The sequence below is a fragment of the Nyctereutes procyonoides genome, unplaced genomic scaffold, assembly GCF_905146905.1.
Source record: "Nyctereutes procyonoides isolate TBG_1078 unplaced genomic scaffold, NYPRO_anot_genome, whole genome shotgun sequence".
NCBI lineage: Eukaryota > Metazoa > Chordata > Mammalia > Carnivora > Canidae > Nyctereutes > Nyctereutes procyonoides.
The window spans coordinates 68,215,218-68,231,592 of record NW_026575125.1 but is presented as its reverse complement, the minus strand read 5'-3'; the positions used below and the strand labels follow the sequence as shown (position 1 = coordinate 68,231,592).

The following is a 16,375-nucleotide window of genomic DNA, read 5'->3' as shown; positions in this document are numbered from 1 at the left end:
TTGCCCGCAATTGCATATAAAGAAGAGCAGAAAAAGAAAAAAATTTTGAGGTGAAAAGCAAAGGAAGCCATTACCTTTTGCAGTCAAATCCAGAGACAGAAGCTGCCAGAGAAGATTGTATCATGGAATGTAAAATTCATATAGATAATGAGTTAAAGTGACTAGGATCAAAAGTTGTTTAGGTATCAAAGAATCAGCAGACAGAAAAATTGCCTTTTAACTTATTAGGATAAGAGTGAATATTTTTCTCAGGGGTTCCAGAAATAAGGGGTAAGAGGTATAAGTTTACAACAACAAAGTTGTAAATAGGCCATCCAGCAGATTTCCAGTAGTGAAAAGGAAACGAAAATAAAATTAGTAGGAGTCAATAGAACAATGCTTTCTTAAAAAGAGGGATGATCTGGCCCTCCATATCTCCATATAGAGGGAAGGATAGAATAGAAGAATGAATGAATAGCTATTGAGTCATGGGAATTTTTCACATTAAATAAACACAAACTCATAGAGACCAAAGCAGAGTTTCTCAACTGTGGCGCTATTGACATTTGGGCAGGATAATTCGTTGTTACGGCGGAGGTGGGGGGGGGGCTGTCTTGCACACTTGTAGAACATTCAGCAGCATTCCTGGCCTGTATTCACTAGATAGCAGTAGCACCCTCCTCCATTTGTGACAACCAAAAATGTCTCCAGACAATACCATATGACCCTTGGAAGACAAAATTGTGCCCCCACAGAGAACCACTGGTGTAAAGAAAAACAGAACATACTTTTGGGGACAAGAATGTGAATTCACATTCACAAGAATGTGAATTTTTATAAAACAAGACTCTTTAAAGCTCTAGATGAGGTCAAAAACAAAAGAAGGACATCAACAGCCAAGACTGTATTTAGAAGAAATACAAATTTGTAAGAATAGATAAGAGAGATATTTGAAAAACAGAAATAAAAAAATTACATGGCTGGCTTAATTGCCAGCTTTCCCAGTTATGTTTATATCATTATGTGAGCTTAAGATGTCCTTTCCCTGGTTTCACACTTATTATACATAGTTCTATGAAAAGAACCAACACAGAAATTTTAATTTATTAAAGTTAGTGATCTTAAGTATGAAATAGCCCAATTTCCATGCATATACTGGTATAATCCTGATCTGTTTTATTCACCACATTTTTAAATTAAAAGCTCCCTTTTCCTCTTGAGAGGATGATGATTAAGACTGAAGGGCTAGAACTGAAATCACATTATGCACACTTCCATATTATTTGGCATGTAAGTCCATAGTTTAGGACTCTATTACTTGTCACATTTCAACACAAAAATAGTTTGTTATAACACTTTCAGCAGCCTAATTAAAAAAGATAGCACTTGGCTGAATATGCCACACTTTTATAGAGCCAAACTTTAGGCAAGGCAGACACAAGCAGCAGGAGAAGGTAGGTGGTTCTTGGCACTCCCCTAAACAAGAAACAATGCATATTGTGTACTTGTTTTAATAGGAGATAGCATTAGTTTTTCCAAAGCAGCTTTACTTCATACAAAATTTCACAAACAAAAGAGGAATGGGCAGACGAGGAGAGATAGAAACTAAAAGATTAAGCAGGCAGTTTGGCTCATAGTGTAAACTGTTCAAAAGCTACTCTCTTCATTGGCTAACATACAAAAACAAGAGAGAGAATCATATGCAATATGCAATAGTTGTAAAGTATAGTGGCATGACATGTATTGACCATGACATTATATTAAGAGGCCAGACTAATATTTTTAAGAACTATGTTCATATATCCTTAAAATCCACAGCCATATCACTCTAATCCTCATGGCTATTTTCTAGCAAGTGGTCACATATTTGACCTACTACTTCATGGCAGTAATTAAAGAATTTTAACTACTGATTATCAGTGGCACTAAAATGAATGGCCCTTCAACTTAGTCTTCTAAATTTTACATAAGCACAGTGCAAATGTAGGCTAGGTCCAACCATCACCAGTCTAGAGAACTATTAGGTCTTCAAGTTAACTTAGAGCCAGTCTGAAAATTAGGGTCTTAGAGAATATAGAAAATAATGGTTAAAAAAACATGGATTTCAAAAAAAAAACAAAACAAAACAAAAAACATGGATTTCATAGTCACACTGGTCTTGAATTCCAAATTCACCACTGTAGATCATTGGGCAAGTTATTTATCCTTCTCTGAGCTCTTCTCACCCACAAAATAACTAATGTGAGGACCAAATAACTCACTATTGATGGGGGAGGATATCCACCATCAATCCCTGAGCAACTAGGCACATTCTTATTGGGTAGAAACACCCTGATACTGAAAGGCCCTGACAACACTTTAGCCAGGCCATTTCTGAGGGCTGTGTTTAAAGCAAGTGACCCTAGGGGCACCTGGGTGGTTCACTTGGTTAAGTGCCCAACTCTTGATTTTGGCTCAGGTCATAATCTCAGGGTCATAGGATTAAGCCCCACATTGGGCTCCGTGCTCAGCAGGGAGTCTGCTGGAGATTCTCTCTCCCTCTCCCTATGCCCCTCCTCTGTCTCTCTCTAAAATAAATAAATAAGTAAATAAAAATAAAGCAAGTGGCCCTGATCATGAGGTAATAATACCACCCCTCCCCAAAGAGCAGGCCTGCTTTTGCTTACCATAAAAGTGGTGTAAATCCTCCAAGCTCAGTGTTCCTCACCTGTGATGCAGCTAACTGCCTGTGTAGCCATCCCAGTCTACCTTATGTAAATTAGGACCATAGTGACCCAGCGTGTCATGCTGACATTCTGGCTACTGCTTTTGCAATGAGTAAAAACCATCTTTTGTTGCTGACCCAGGAGTCTTGAGTCTTTGAAAATCATTCATGAAACAGCAACAGGTATATAAGCAGGATAAAATCCCAGACCTTTAATAGTTCTTGACAAAAATATACAAGGCATTTAGAATAGCAAATGGCACATATGATATTGTTCATTATTGAGAAACATCTCTGGGCAGGCTTGAGTACTATACTTACTCAGTGAACCAAGAGATCTGCCGAAGGATTAGGATGACCTAGGGCAGAGCCAGCATTCTCTAGGGCCCTTGACACAATGCATGGTTAAAACAATGCTGGTGTGACCTTCACTGAACTAGGCTAACTCAGACTCCAGCAACAGTAAAATTAACTGGTATTTTCACCTATTAGCATTCAGCCTTAAACTGTCATCTTTCATGACTGACAACTTTTCATCTAACTAGAACCCACATGTCATGTATTTATGTTATGGAATATTCATTACAGCTGTAAAGAATCTTTGACTCCCTGTACATCAGAGCTGAATGGAACCCTGAAGATAGTTTATTTCAACTCCCTTATTTTATAGAATAAACTAACACCCAGAAAGAAGACAGATAAATGACTTGCCCAGAATTACATTTTAAAAAGTAGTCAGCTTACTTTTTTTTTAAATAAATTAATTTTTTATTGGTGTTCAATTTACCAACATACAGAATAACACCCAGTGCTCATCCCGTCAAGTGTCCCCCTCAGTGCCCATTCACCCCCACCCCCCGCCCTCCTCCCCTTCCACCACCCCTAGTTCGTTTCACAAAATTAGGAGTCTTTATGTTCTGTCTCCCTTTCTGATATTTCCCACACATTTCTTCTCCCTTCCCTTATATTCCCTTTCACTATTATTTATATTCCCCAAATGAATGAGAACATACACTGTTTGTCCTTCTCCGATTGACTTACTTCACTCAGCATAATACCCTCCAGTTCCATCCACGTTGAAGCAAATGGTGGGTATTTGTCATTTCTAATGGTTGAGTAATATTCCATTGTATACATAAACCACATCTTCTTTATCCATTCATCTTTCGATGGAAGGACACCGAGGCTCCTTCCACAGTTTGGCTATTGTGGACATTGCTGCTATAAACATTGGGGTGCAGGTGTCCCGGCATTTCATTGCATCTGTACCTTTGGGGTAAATCCCCAACAGTGTCAGCTTACTTTCTATAGAACCTCTTTAAATTGCCAGAAATTAACTCTTAAAAATAAAACTTAATAAGATCAGTTATATATCCTATTTAGCTTATTTCAACTCTGTATATCTTATAAAATAATCTCAGATTCTATAAAATGTGGAGTTCTGAAAACACAAAGTTGTGGTACTAGGATCAAAATGCAATTTCTACTACTTTATGGCAGCATGACTGATGATGGGTATGGATGGGAAATACTTTTAAGTAAATCTGTCACATTCAGTAATTGATTTCACATCCAATGGCCATCCTACTGCATGTTATTTCTGTTGCCAAGCAATAGAATACACCACTAATAATAGCCACAGAAACCAGTAAAAACAACAAGGAATAAGATAATCTTCAGAGTTAGAAACATGCAAGTGTTAATAGATTATTTAAAGGGAGGGGTTGAAAGCAGAAATATGCAATATAACGTATCTTGATCCACAATTAGCTACAACAGAGCTTGTATGAAGAGTGTGGTAAACTGGGCCCAGAATCCTGCATAACTCCTACTTTAAAGTATAACGATGGGATCCCTGAGTGGCGCTGCGGTTTAGCGCCTGCCTTTGGCCCAGGACGCGATCCTGGAGACCCGGGATCGAATCCCACGTCGGGCTCCCGGTGCATGGAGCCTGCTTCTCCCTCTGCCTGTGTCTCTGCCTCTCTCTCTCACTGTGTGCCTATCATAAATAAATAAAAAATTAAAAATAATAATAATAATAATAAAGTATAACTGATGCTTCAATTCCATTATACAGAGATATGGCCCCTTAAAATTTAATATTTGGTCCCAGACCTACTCATCCATATAAAGAGGGAGGATTCAGATCTCATAGAAATTCACAAGACTATCTTAATTAAGCAAGTATAGGCTGTACCAAAGAAGCCTAAGAATTCAGAGATAAGAAAACATGGGTTAGCCCTACTTTAGTAAAACAAACACATGAAAAGCCAAACCACCAGCATGGAGAAAATTCAGGCCTTTTTTTTTGTTTCCACTGTAAAATCATTCTTCCCTTTAATAGCTTGTTTAAAGACCACTGTTATTCAACCAAAGGGGAGGAAAAATGTAAGCTAATGCACTGCCAGTGAAAAACAAGCTGTGAGGTCAGCCTAAGAAAAGAGTATTTATACTCACAAATGTTTTATGTACACACTGTGTCTTCTGGAAAACACTGATTTTGTAACATGAGGTATCAAACTGCAAGGCAAATTAGAGGATATGCTTCTGCCAAATTTATTTTAACCCATCTTATACTTTTATAGGTTCTGGCCTATAGAATCATTTCACATAAATGAAAATAAATTGGAGTTATGACACAAACTTCAAAAAAAGGCAGTTTTACCTGTATAATCTATAACCATGTGAAGCACTGCGGAACAATAATGTCAGAAGAATCACTGGGAGCGTTGGGTTGGCGGGATCAAGGGGGATCGGGAGGCACCAACAAAATGGCGGTGGACCCTCCACCTTGTAGCCCCCACCTCAGAACTTTCCTATCACCAGCAGACCACCCAAAGACACATCATCGGGGGAGACTGGACCTATCCAGGAAACCTGAACCCGACGCGGGACTCGATTCCGAGTCTCCAGGATCAGACCCTGGGCTGAAGGCAGCGCGCTAAACCGCTGAGCCACCCAGGCTGCCTCCCCTCTCCTCTTAAAAAGCCTGCTTGCCCTCCCCTGCGTGCGTGTCGCATTAAAAGCCTGTTTCGGGCAGCCCGGGTGGCTTGGCAGTTTAGCGCTGCCTTTGGCCCGGGGCCTGATCCTAGAGTCCCAGAATTAAGTCCCGCATCAGAGATCAGAGTCCCTGCATGGAACCTGCTTCTCCTTCTGCCTGTGTCTCTCTCTCTCTCTCTCTCTCTCTCTCTCTCTCTCTCTCTCTTTCTGTGTGTGTGTCTGTTTCCCATGAATGAATAAATAAAATCTTAAAAAATAAATAAATAAAAGCCTGTTTCAACCAACTTTTGCCTGGCCTCTCTATTCCATTCACTACTGATCTGATTAAACCTGATAGGGAGGAGCGTAAAAAGGGAGGAATCTTAAGTTAGAGAAAGTTATCAACATATTGAACCTGTGGGCTAGGTCCTCAAGAACACAGCCCTCTACAATTGAGGACTATAATCATTTAAAAGCAAATGTAGTCAGGTTCAGGACAACATATTGCATAGATACACACCTTATATTCTTTTTTTCAGAATTAATGACAAATGGAAAATACTTATTTTAAGTGAGACATTACACTACGTCCTGTGCCTTACTGAATTTCCTATCAGGTATGAGAATAAAATCCACAAAATAAAGATATAAGGAATATAGTATAGTTTAAATGCAGTCCCTAGCCCATATGGCACCTTTGTGTAAATTAGAAAAATCAGCCTCCAGAAGATACAGTCTTGTGATTGAGCACATGATTTGGTAAGCGATGTGACCTCTGTGGTCTTATACCCGTGAGCATAGTGGCCCAGGTCTGTATTATACAAACAACCTCAAAACGTAAGTGTAGTTTATATAAGGTCTTGCTTTCCACATATGGAATCTTCTTAAGCACCTTCAGCCAACATAATATGTTATTAAGCACTTGGAATTTTTTAAGTGATGGATTTCAAAGTACATAACACAATACCTCCACAGCATATTCTCCCCTCAGCAAAACAAAAGAAACAAAGGCCACAACAATGATCCAGCCCCAACAACTATAACTCATCTCCTGTTTTGAGGAAAATTACTGCCTGATTGGGTCAGTAAACAGCCTAGAAGTTGCAGAGTGGAAATGGATTGATTACTAGTCTATATCTACTTGAATCCACGAAGTTCCAGAAATGATATGTCTAATGCCTCCCAGTACAGTAACACCAAATTGCTATCTGTAAAGTAGTGGTTACACAATTTCTTTAGTAAATATCTGTGGAGTCTAGGCTTTTTGCCCAAGTTGTTTTCTCACACTTACCCACTCCGTCCATCCCCAGCTCCATCACTATATTAGTGTAGCCTGGTTTTTAATTTTAACCCAAGTATCTAAATAAGAAAACTTAATAGTTCAGAGTTCTTTGTTAAAGGTTTGCTCACCCAATTATCCATATTCGGCAACCTACAGTATATTAAAGTGGCTAAAAACTACAGACAGACACCTCAATTACCAAATTGGCATTTGTATTGAAATAAAAACTAGAGCTAGTAACATATACTTACTTGTGTGTGTGTATCAAAGAGTTATATGAACCCTTTATCCAGAGAACTAAAGAACAAATTTCCTTTGCCCAACTATCTACAACATTTCCCTGGGAAGAAAATACTTACACATAAACCCCACCCCACTTCACAAATGGCAAAATGAAGAATGAGTGATTACCGAACCAGTGAGTGGAGCCAAAAGTCTTAATTTGGTCTCTATTCTATGGCACATAGTAACTGTTCTAAGGAGCCTCTCTACAATTGCATAGACAACCTTTTCAGATACTTCTACAGAATTAAAGACAGAGGGACGGCTGGGGGGCTCAGTCAGTTAAGCGTCCAACTCTTTTACTTTGGCTCAGGGCCTGATTTCAGGGTCCTGGAATCAAGCCCCACATCAGGCTCTACAGTCAGTGCAGTCTTCTTAAAAGAGATTCTTCTATCCCTCCACCCTTCCTCCTGCTCACATGCGCTCTAAAATAAATAAACAAATCTTTTTAAAAAGAACCAATACTATATGTTGGCAAATCGAACTTCAATTTAAAAATATATTAAAAAATACGGACAATACATACCTTAAAAAATAAAATAAAAAATAAAAAAAGACTAAAGACAGAAGTGAACTTCATTGGAGCTGATACTTTATGATAGCACTTTGGTGGAATAACTTTAAATGAAATTTTCTCATTAATTTTAGGGTGCCTGGGTGGCTCAGTCGGTTAAGCAACCAATTCTTGGTTTTGGCTCAGTTCATGATCTCATGGGTCATAAGATCAAGCTCCACTTCAGGTTCCAAACTCAGTGGGGAGTCGGCTTGAAGATTCTCTCCCTCTACCCTCCTGCCACTTGCACATGCACACTCTCTCTCAAAATAAATAGAGCTTTAAAACTGTCACTATCAAGTTGCATTTCTTTAAGGAGCTCAGTGACATGTACATTAATTATGTATACATTACATTAAACTCTGTTTTTGAGGCAATTAGGAATATTTGAATATAAACTAAGTATTAGATTATACCAGCAATACATTAATTTTTAAGATGCAACAGTGGCATGTGGTTACATTTTAAAAAAGTAATTTTTAGAGAAGGACACCAAAGTATGTAGGAGCAAAATGACATGATATCCCAGATTCGCATTAAAATACTTTAGCAAGGAAAAAATAAAGGCTAAAGCAAATGCTGAAAATCTAAATGACTGCTGGATTGAGGGTAATGGATATATGGTGGTTCGTTATATTAACCTCTCTACTTTTTAGTATGTTTGCAAAGTTTTTATGTTTTATAAAAAAGGCCATTTTAACGAGCCCATATTATTAAAAGTTTTACTTTTAGCTAGGTGAAAGACCAACAAATTAAGGATAGACAAAAATGTCCTCATAATTTTGACCAAATCTTCACCATAGCATGTGGATATCTATCCCAGAATGACAAATATATTTAGGACCGTACCTAGCAAATTTTCTCCCTTGGATGACCACTGGAATCACCAGGTAATTGAATCAATAGCCTTTGGAAAATAATGCATTCTTAATGAATTTGGGATTCTTACATGGACCTGTATGAATAGCCACCTAGAAGCTTCTCACATGAAGTAGGCACTGCTATATAGGCCTAACAGAAGGAGAGACTGGTAGACAAATTTGACAGTATTTGGTAGTTTACTCTCCTGAAAGCAAGACAAAAAAACCTTCATTAAAGAAAAGCCTAAGTGTTGATTAGGAACAATTTTGTTTGCAACACTCTTTCATGAGAAAGGGACCAATACCCTTTCCCCAGGCCACCTCACTTAAAGCAAGCAAATATCAGAATTCTCTTGAATGTCTGCTCAAGCTATAGCCAGAATAAATCAATCAGACTGAAACAGATTCAACCTGATCATATAAATAAGTTTTAAATTAGTATGAGTTCATTCTTTGCTATTTATATTCATAATAAATAGCTATGTAAAAATATAGCTTCCTTTATATGTATCAATTTTGAGCTATCTTCTTACAAGAAGACAATGGGTATCTCCTACAAGATGCCCACTTGGATATCAAGTATATAACTATCATTTCAAGTCACCTGGCCATCATTTCAGTCTCTTCAGTCTTGAGAAAAAAGAGCGTATCAAACACCCCAAATCTGACAAAAGAGTTGGTCTCTTCTGCATGCCAGGCTGAATATAGGAATAGGGAAAAGTCGGGTCTTCAATAATAATCAATATAGTGCTAGTGATAACCAGTAATATTTAACCAAATGTGATGATTCATGGAAATTAGCATATATTATGTATGTATAATTTTCAGAGTATCCTGTTATTTAAAGTGTTCTTTGGGACCAGATTGACATACTGCTACTGCCAGAGTTCTTGGTACTTGGAGTGAACTCTAGGTGAATTATAATTATAATAGTTCCAAAAAGGAACAAAAAGAGAAATCGAATAATTTTTCACTTTCAGAGACCCTGAAGCATAATAACTCAGTGCTATAAGTACTTTCTTCAATTAGAAGTGATAGGCTTTAAACTTATCTCTAGGTCAATCATCTTAACATATCAGGGACTCATTTTCCTTATTTGTACAACAGCAGTAAGTTATCTGGCAAAGCAGAATGACAAAGATATCTAATAAACATTTTTTAACAAAAACTTTAAATGTATCAGATTTATAAATTGGAAGAAAATTTAGCCCGGTTCTTAAAAAAAAAAAAAAAATTAGTGAAAAAAAATGTTAGATTCACATCTTATATTCATCCAAAAGAAATAATTATTAGAAGGTCAAAGTATACTCTTCCAATTGGACAAACAGAATAGGGAATCAATCAACATATAACCATATTATGGATGGCCATTAAACTATCTAACCACAATCACAATAGATTCAGGTAATGTAGGGGGTTAATAGTAATGCTCTATTTTGTATAGCAATACAGAATTTCCTAAATACAACTCATTCATAACTGTTTTATCTAAACCACCTTGTAAAGCCAATCATGCAGACATTATCTCCAACTGGCAGATGTTAATGAAAGGGCTCAAACTCCTGCTATTCAACAGTTCATCACAGATGGCAAGCAAATAAAATATAAAATAGACACTGGAACCCAGGTCCTGTGGTCCTCCATTCAGTATTCTGTTGCCAATAATCTGAAGTCTCCTACTAATAACAATAACATGTTTCTTGGGTTATAAGTTTTAATACATTTTTTCTGCATGGAGGTTTGGGCTCTGTCATCACAAGAATCCAACCAAACAGGAGAATCCAAGGAGTTCTTCTCCCACACCAGAAGTTTCTTGAATTTCAAAACAGACGAAGGACACAGAGGAATGTACAGATAGGTTCATTTGATAGAGTATTTTTTTTTAAGCCTATTTTCAACAATCTACACTCTCAAAATGTCTGGCCTGTAGGGAAAGAATTCCCAGCTAATAATCACTTACTGAGTAGTTTTGCACCCAAGCACTGGCTTGCAAGTTTTTCAAAACTAGACGTAAAGTGGAACCATTGCCCAGAAGCACCTTATAATCTCTGTAGATATAAGATCATCATGTAACATTCAGATTCACAATAGTTATGAGTTCAGAATAAAAAAGAGCCTTTGTAAGCTGAATTAATCAGTGGAGTTTTTAATGAAAGAAGGAGGGGATTTCTGAGACACAAGCTGGGCTGTGCAAGGCAGGTGAGATTTATAAAGGAGAAACAAGATGGATATTTCAAATTTGGTGAAGATGTTCAGCATGGGTGGCAAGAAGGTGAGGCAAGAGAGTGGCAGGAGGAAAGTGAAATGCAGAGAAATACGCCAAGTAAATACACAAACTAGTAAATGGATGAGTAGATGAGCTGCAACAAGAATCCAGGTCTCTAAACATCAAACTCTTTTATGCCACTCTGTTCCTCCTAACGGACTTCTTGCCTCCATTCTGGTACCCCTCTCCAAGAAATTCTCCATTGTATTTTTCTTTCTAAAATATAAGCCTAGAGACACCTGGGTGGCTCAGTTGGGTGTCTGCCTTTGGCTCAGGTCATGGTCCCAGAGTCCCAAGATGGAGTCCCGCATTGTGCTGCCTCAAGGATCCTGCTTCTCCCTCTGCCTGTGTTTCTGCCTCTCTGTGTCTCTCACGAATGAATAAATGAAGTAAACAATAAAGTAAAAAATAAAATACAAGTCTAGGGCACCGGTTAAGCATCTGCCTTTGGCTCAGGTCATGATCCCAGGATCCTGAGATCAAGTCCTGCATCAGGCTCCCTGCCCAGTGGGGAGTCTGCTCCTTTCTCCTCAGCCTTTCCCCTTGCTTGTGCTCTTTGTCAAATAAATAAATAAAATCTTAAAAAAAAACACACACACACAATTCTGATCAGGCCAGTATCCTGCTTAAGTTTCTTCAATGGCCTATTATGGCTTGCATAAAAAAGTTGAAACTCTTAAAATAGCATACATGTATCCATCATGATCTGGACTCTCTGTCTCTTCTCTCAGGTCCACCATGTGTATCCTTTGTTTCAGCCATTAAAATCTATGCATAGTTCCTTTATTAGGCATGTTACCATATCTCTCAACTTTTGCAGATGTTCTTTAAACTTAAAAATGCCTTTCCTTCCCCTTCTTCAAGTAATGCCTTATTCTTCAAGCCTTGGTGCATTATCATCTACTATGGTAAGCCTTTCCTTGTCACACTCAACCATCCAATTAGATGCTGCTCCACAATATATCACCCTCTTATGCATATTCCTATGATTCCTTATCACACGGCTTTTAATCATTAACTTCCCTGTCTCCCCCACTAGACTATGAGCACCTTTGTATCACCAACCATCAGAATGCCTAGCATGGAGTATGTGCTCATTAAATATTTGTTGTATAAATGAACTCATTGTGCTCAACTTATCAATTGAAATCAAAACATAATTTACCCAATTATAAAACCAATAACCAAATAGGAAGTTATACAATAACCAAAAAATTAACTTCTGTTACATCAAGTTACTAATTTTACTCCACTATCTTAAGAACCAAAGGCTTAGGAATAATACAGAAACACAAAGTCAAAATGCAAAAACATCTAAGAATGTTAAACCAGTCTACACCATTTTATTTTAACAGTCTCTTTTAATGGTTAAGTCATTGACTTAAATCTGTGGGATTCAAGATGCATCTCCTTCATAATACTTCTAGAGCTCTACTATATTTGACAAAATACACTCCATGATTGACACCAAACTAATAATTAATCTAAGATTCATTCTGCTTTATGACATGCTACAATCTGTGCCTAACCAAAGAGTTACATAAAATACAAAGCTTTACTACTACCGCATTATTCAAAATGTGAGAAGCCCAGAGAAGATTGCTTTCGGTAAAAATAATTTAAAAAGGGTCATTATGAGGATTCACAGATAAAGAAAACTGAAGTAAGTTCTGTTAATTTTTTTTTTCATGAGAGACACAGAGAGAGAGGCAGAGACACAGGCAGAGAGAGAAGCAGGCTCCATGCAGGGAGCCCTACACTGGACTCTCCTGGGACTTCCAGGATCACGCCCTAGGCCTAAGGCAGATGCTCAACCGCTTAGCCACCCAGGCATCACAAGTTCTGTTAGATTTTGATTTGATCTTAAACAGAGGTCATTAAAGTCCTGCAATGTCACTTTGAAAAAATTCTAATATCCATCAAAAGGTTAAGATACGAATTAAAGTAGTTCGTCTCTATACAAAACATACCTTCCTTCTCCAGTTTTTCACAACAATGAGAAACAAAATGGAAAGAAGTGAATCACAAGCCTTATACTGTAATGAATCCACTATAACTACTGTTACTTTTTCCATGTAAGGAAACTTTCATCTTAGCTAATATTATACAGACATAATCTGATTAACTTCTTTTTACTCCCAGATGAATAATCAATCATTTTTGTGATCAGTACTATTTCCTTTCTCCCTTCATCACTGACCTCCTCCTCTCCCTAGTAACTTGGAGTGGAATCAATTGGCATTTCCTTTACCTTCTTCTCTCTTTGGTTACTCAATAGTTCTTATTCTTCTATAGGTGACAGGTGCCATTGAGAAATTGATGAAAACTATGGGACCCACAAAAATGCACAAACACTCAAATCTTATGATTTCAGGAGTTTAAGAACCCCTATCCTCCACAATCACCTATCCAAATAATTTCTATGACCATATAGCTCTCTTTTATAATCTCACACCACAGCTCCTTTATACACACACACAATTAAGAACTATTACAGTGATTAATAACATAATACTCAAAATAACAAAATTAAGTCTAGGTAAAGTTTTATCTTACTGGCAATATTTTAAGAACCCCAGTGGAACCCCAACCTAAACGGCCTCAGAAGAACATGCTGAGCACTTCAATAAGACAACTTAATATAATGAGTGCGGCATTTTTTTTTAAAGTCCACCCAAATCATGTCATTTGGTCAATTTGCTTTCCTTAAAATGTGCTGAAATGTCTTCCTAAATGTGTTTTTATTAACTCTGACACATCACTTGTAAAATCATGTAAGGCTCAAAAGTTAATTTCAGCAACAAAGAAAGTTCCAACTGATATTAACAAACTCTTGGATTTAAATAAGTATTCTACTATATCAAGCTATGTTCAACACTGAATATTGTTAGCCAGGAAATGAAAATGATACCATCTCACAAGGATCTAACTACCTTGTCAAAGCAAGTAAAACAAAAAAGATGGAACAGACAAATACCAAAGGGAAGGGAAAAATATAATCAAGGTGTCAATACTAACAGAGGTAAGTGCTTTCTTGAAAGCACAACTCCTAAAAGTAGAAGGTTCTTGCTGGATGTACCAAACTATTCATGGACACTGAGTTCACTTTTATTTTTGCTTAAACTTTCACTCACTGTTTAAATCACAGATTTGTACTAGGTCAAAAAAATAAAAAGGAAACATGATCACTCTTTTACCACAAACATAAATTTCAAGATCACATCAGATTTCTTAAATAACTAGTGATACTCTCATAAAACCTTTTTATGTTTCATGATGCTGGGGACACCTATCAAACCCATTAACCGTCTGCCAGCATAGACAATTCACAAAGAGCAGGTTCTTCATTTGTATATACTGGTTAATGGGACACATCAAGTAAGCAACTTCTCAATTTGCCTCAAATTAGGGCAGAACTGGTGAGACTTTAAACTGTTCATTTTATTCTACCTACTAGGTCCCTTTCCACACAATGGAAATCTGTATATTTTCTGAAATAATACTTTAATCATCCATTGTCTTCCAGTACAGACAATCCATAATTGAAAGGCAAATTGAACAAGAGAGAAGAGCAACAGGTACATACCAAATGATCAGATGCCACAAGAAAAGGCTTTAGTAATGTCACTATCTCCTCCCCCTTATTATAAATAAGTTGCTGGTTAAAACTGAAAACCAGATGCGGAACATGTGCTTGTACTTCAGATTTAGTCTAAGAACCTTCAAACAGGAGTGTTAACTGAATTGTGCAGGAAAACTATTTCCCCTCATAGCACCAATTATAAACTTTATTGATAAATGAATGCATATTTGCCATGGTCAATATATTCTGTTAATGCTACCAGTTTTTAAGTTTCACTATTAAACCATTTTCATATTAAAAAAAAAAAAAAAAAGAGGAACCCTTTTAACTGATGAGTTGAAACTCCAGTATTTCCCAACCTAATACCAGGCCCTATAGATTACATTCCTAAGCACACTAAATTAGTGGCAGGAAATTAAGTCAATGGCAGGAAATGCTACCACTGGCTCACAGACTTTTCAGGGCAATGAAACTTGTGCAGCCTTACTGCTTTTGAGAGTTCTTAACTAAGTGGAAGTACTGTACTGAATGCCTATTATATACACAACGGTTGATGGTGGTATCTCAAGGAGCCTCGAACTCCCACGCTTCCCCCACTCTTACAAAGAAATGTTTCTTGGGAGAGCACATGGAAGAGGCAACGGGAAAAAGCGCACGTAGGCGACTCTTCCTTGGATTTCGGTAAAGTAAAAAGACTAGGAGCCTACGCCCTGTGGTTTTTTTTTAGGGTGGGGCTGGTTTGCAAGTCTGTGAGTGGGCTCCTAAGTATTTGGACTGAAAACGAGAGGTTCTCCTGCCCGGACACTAAGCGTTCAAGAGTCAAAACCCAGCAACTGACAGCGGTGGGAAGGAAAGGAATCGCGGGAAGATCTGTGGCCACAAGTTAGACAAACAACAGACCCTACCCAGTACTCGGAGTCTCCCCAAGTTGGGTGGGGCCTTTCCCCTCTGCCTCCCAGAATAAGAGAAAGGGGTTAAGGGGGAGAAGGGGGTGCTCTTCCGCCCCCACGCAGTCTCCGCGCTTCGGCGTGGCCGCTCCTTTAGCGGCTCCCCCAGTAGCACAGCGAGATCGCAGTTAGCCTTGGGAAGGGGAAGGGGCCCCGGCCCCCCCCACTCCGTGCCCAACAGCCGATGGATCCCGGGGCTCTCGCTGTCCCCAAGGCCGGCGGGGGCTGCGGGAGCACTCACCAATTTGGGTTTGTTTTTCGTTTCCTCTTCGTTGACCGCCCGGTTCCCCGAGCTCCGCTTGTTGCTCCGGCCCCCACCGGGTTCCTCGCTGCCGCCTCCCGCGCCCGACGCCGCCGCCCCGGGCTGCTCCATCTTTCTCCGACCCTAACACCTGTGTCCTGTAACCCCACCTCTCCTCAACTTGGGGAAGCCCCTCGGGGTGGTCCCGCTGCCCCAACTGATCCGGTATCACCTCTTCCTGTGTGAGAGTGTGTCTGTCTGGGGAGCTGGTTCCAGGCTCCCAGGCACCCCCAACGACGCAACACGCCGCAGTTGCCACTACTCGGCGCTGGGGGAAGCCCTGCCCCTGAGCAGCTGCAATAACCGCGGTCGCTGGCGCCGCCGCCCTTAGGGCGGCGTTTAGGGTGCAGGGAAAGTAGGTGACTATCTCTTTAAAAGGGCCTCGACACACGTGATTCATCAAAGTACCCGCAGTCAGCCGCCCGGGCGCCGAACGCTGCTTCCTACTTCCAGTGCCAAGCGGGCCCCAGCTACTGAGCATGCCCAGCGCAGCGACGGGAGCCGGAAGAAAGGACAGGACTTTAAACTGCTGTTAAGCACGGATTTCACTTCCTTAGGGGCCTAGCGTGAAATGGAAGGGAACTAGTCAAGAGAAAGGAGGTGTAGCCTATTTTAAAGATGGGGAAACTGAGGCCCGTA

General features: G+C 39.1%; 1 protein-coding gene across 3 annotated transcripts in view; it reads right to left on the bottom strand.

Annotated features, from left to right (window-relative positions):
• The window catches only part of DIAPH2 (diaphanous related formin 2), a 1,101,152-nt gene extending 1,085,073 nt beyond the window's left edge, over positions 1–16,079 (bottom strand). For all 3 annotated transcript variants that reach the window (XM_055337637.1, XM_055337638.1, XM_055337639.1), the window contains exon 1: positions 15,677–16,079. In XM_055337637.1, coding sequence (XP_055193612.1) covers positions 15,677–15,808 — 132 coding nt within the window. In that variant the 5' untranslated portion in view covers positions 15,809–16,079. The remainder of the gene's footprint in view (positions 1–15,676) is intronic.
• Between the last annotated feature and the right edge of the window lie 296 nt (positions 16,080–16,375).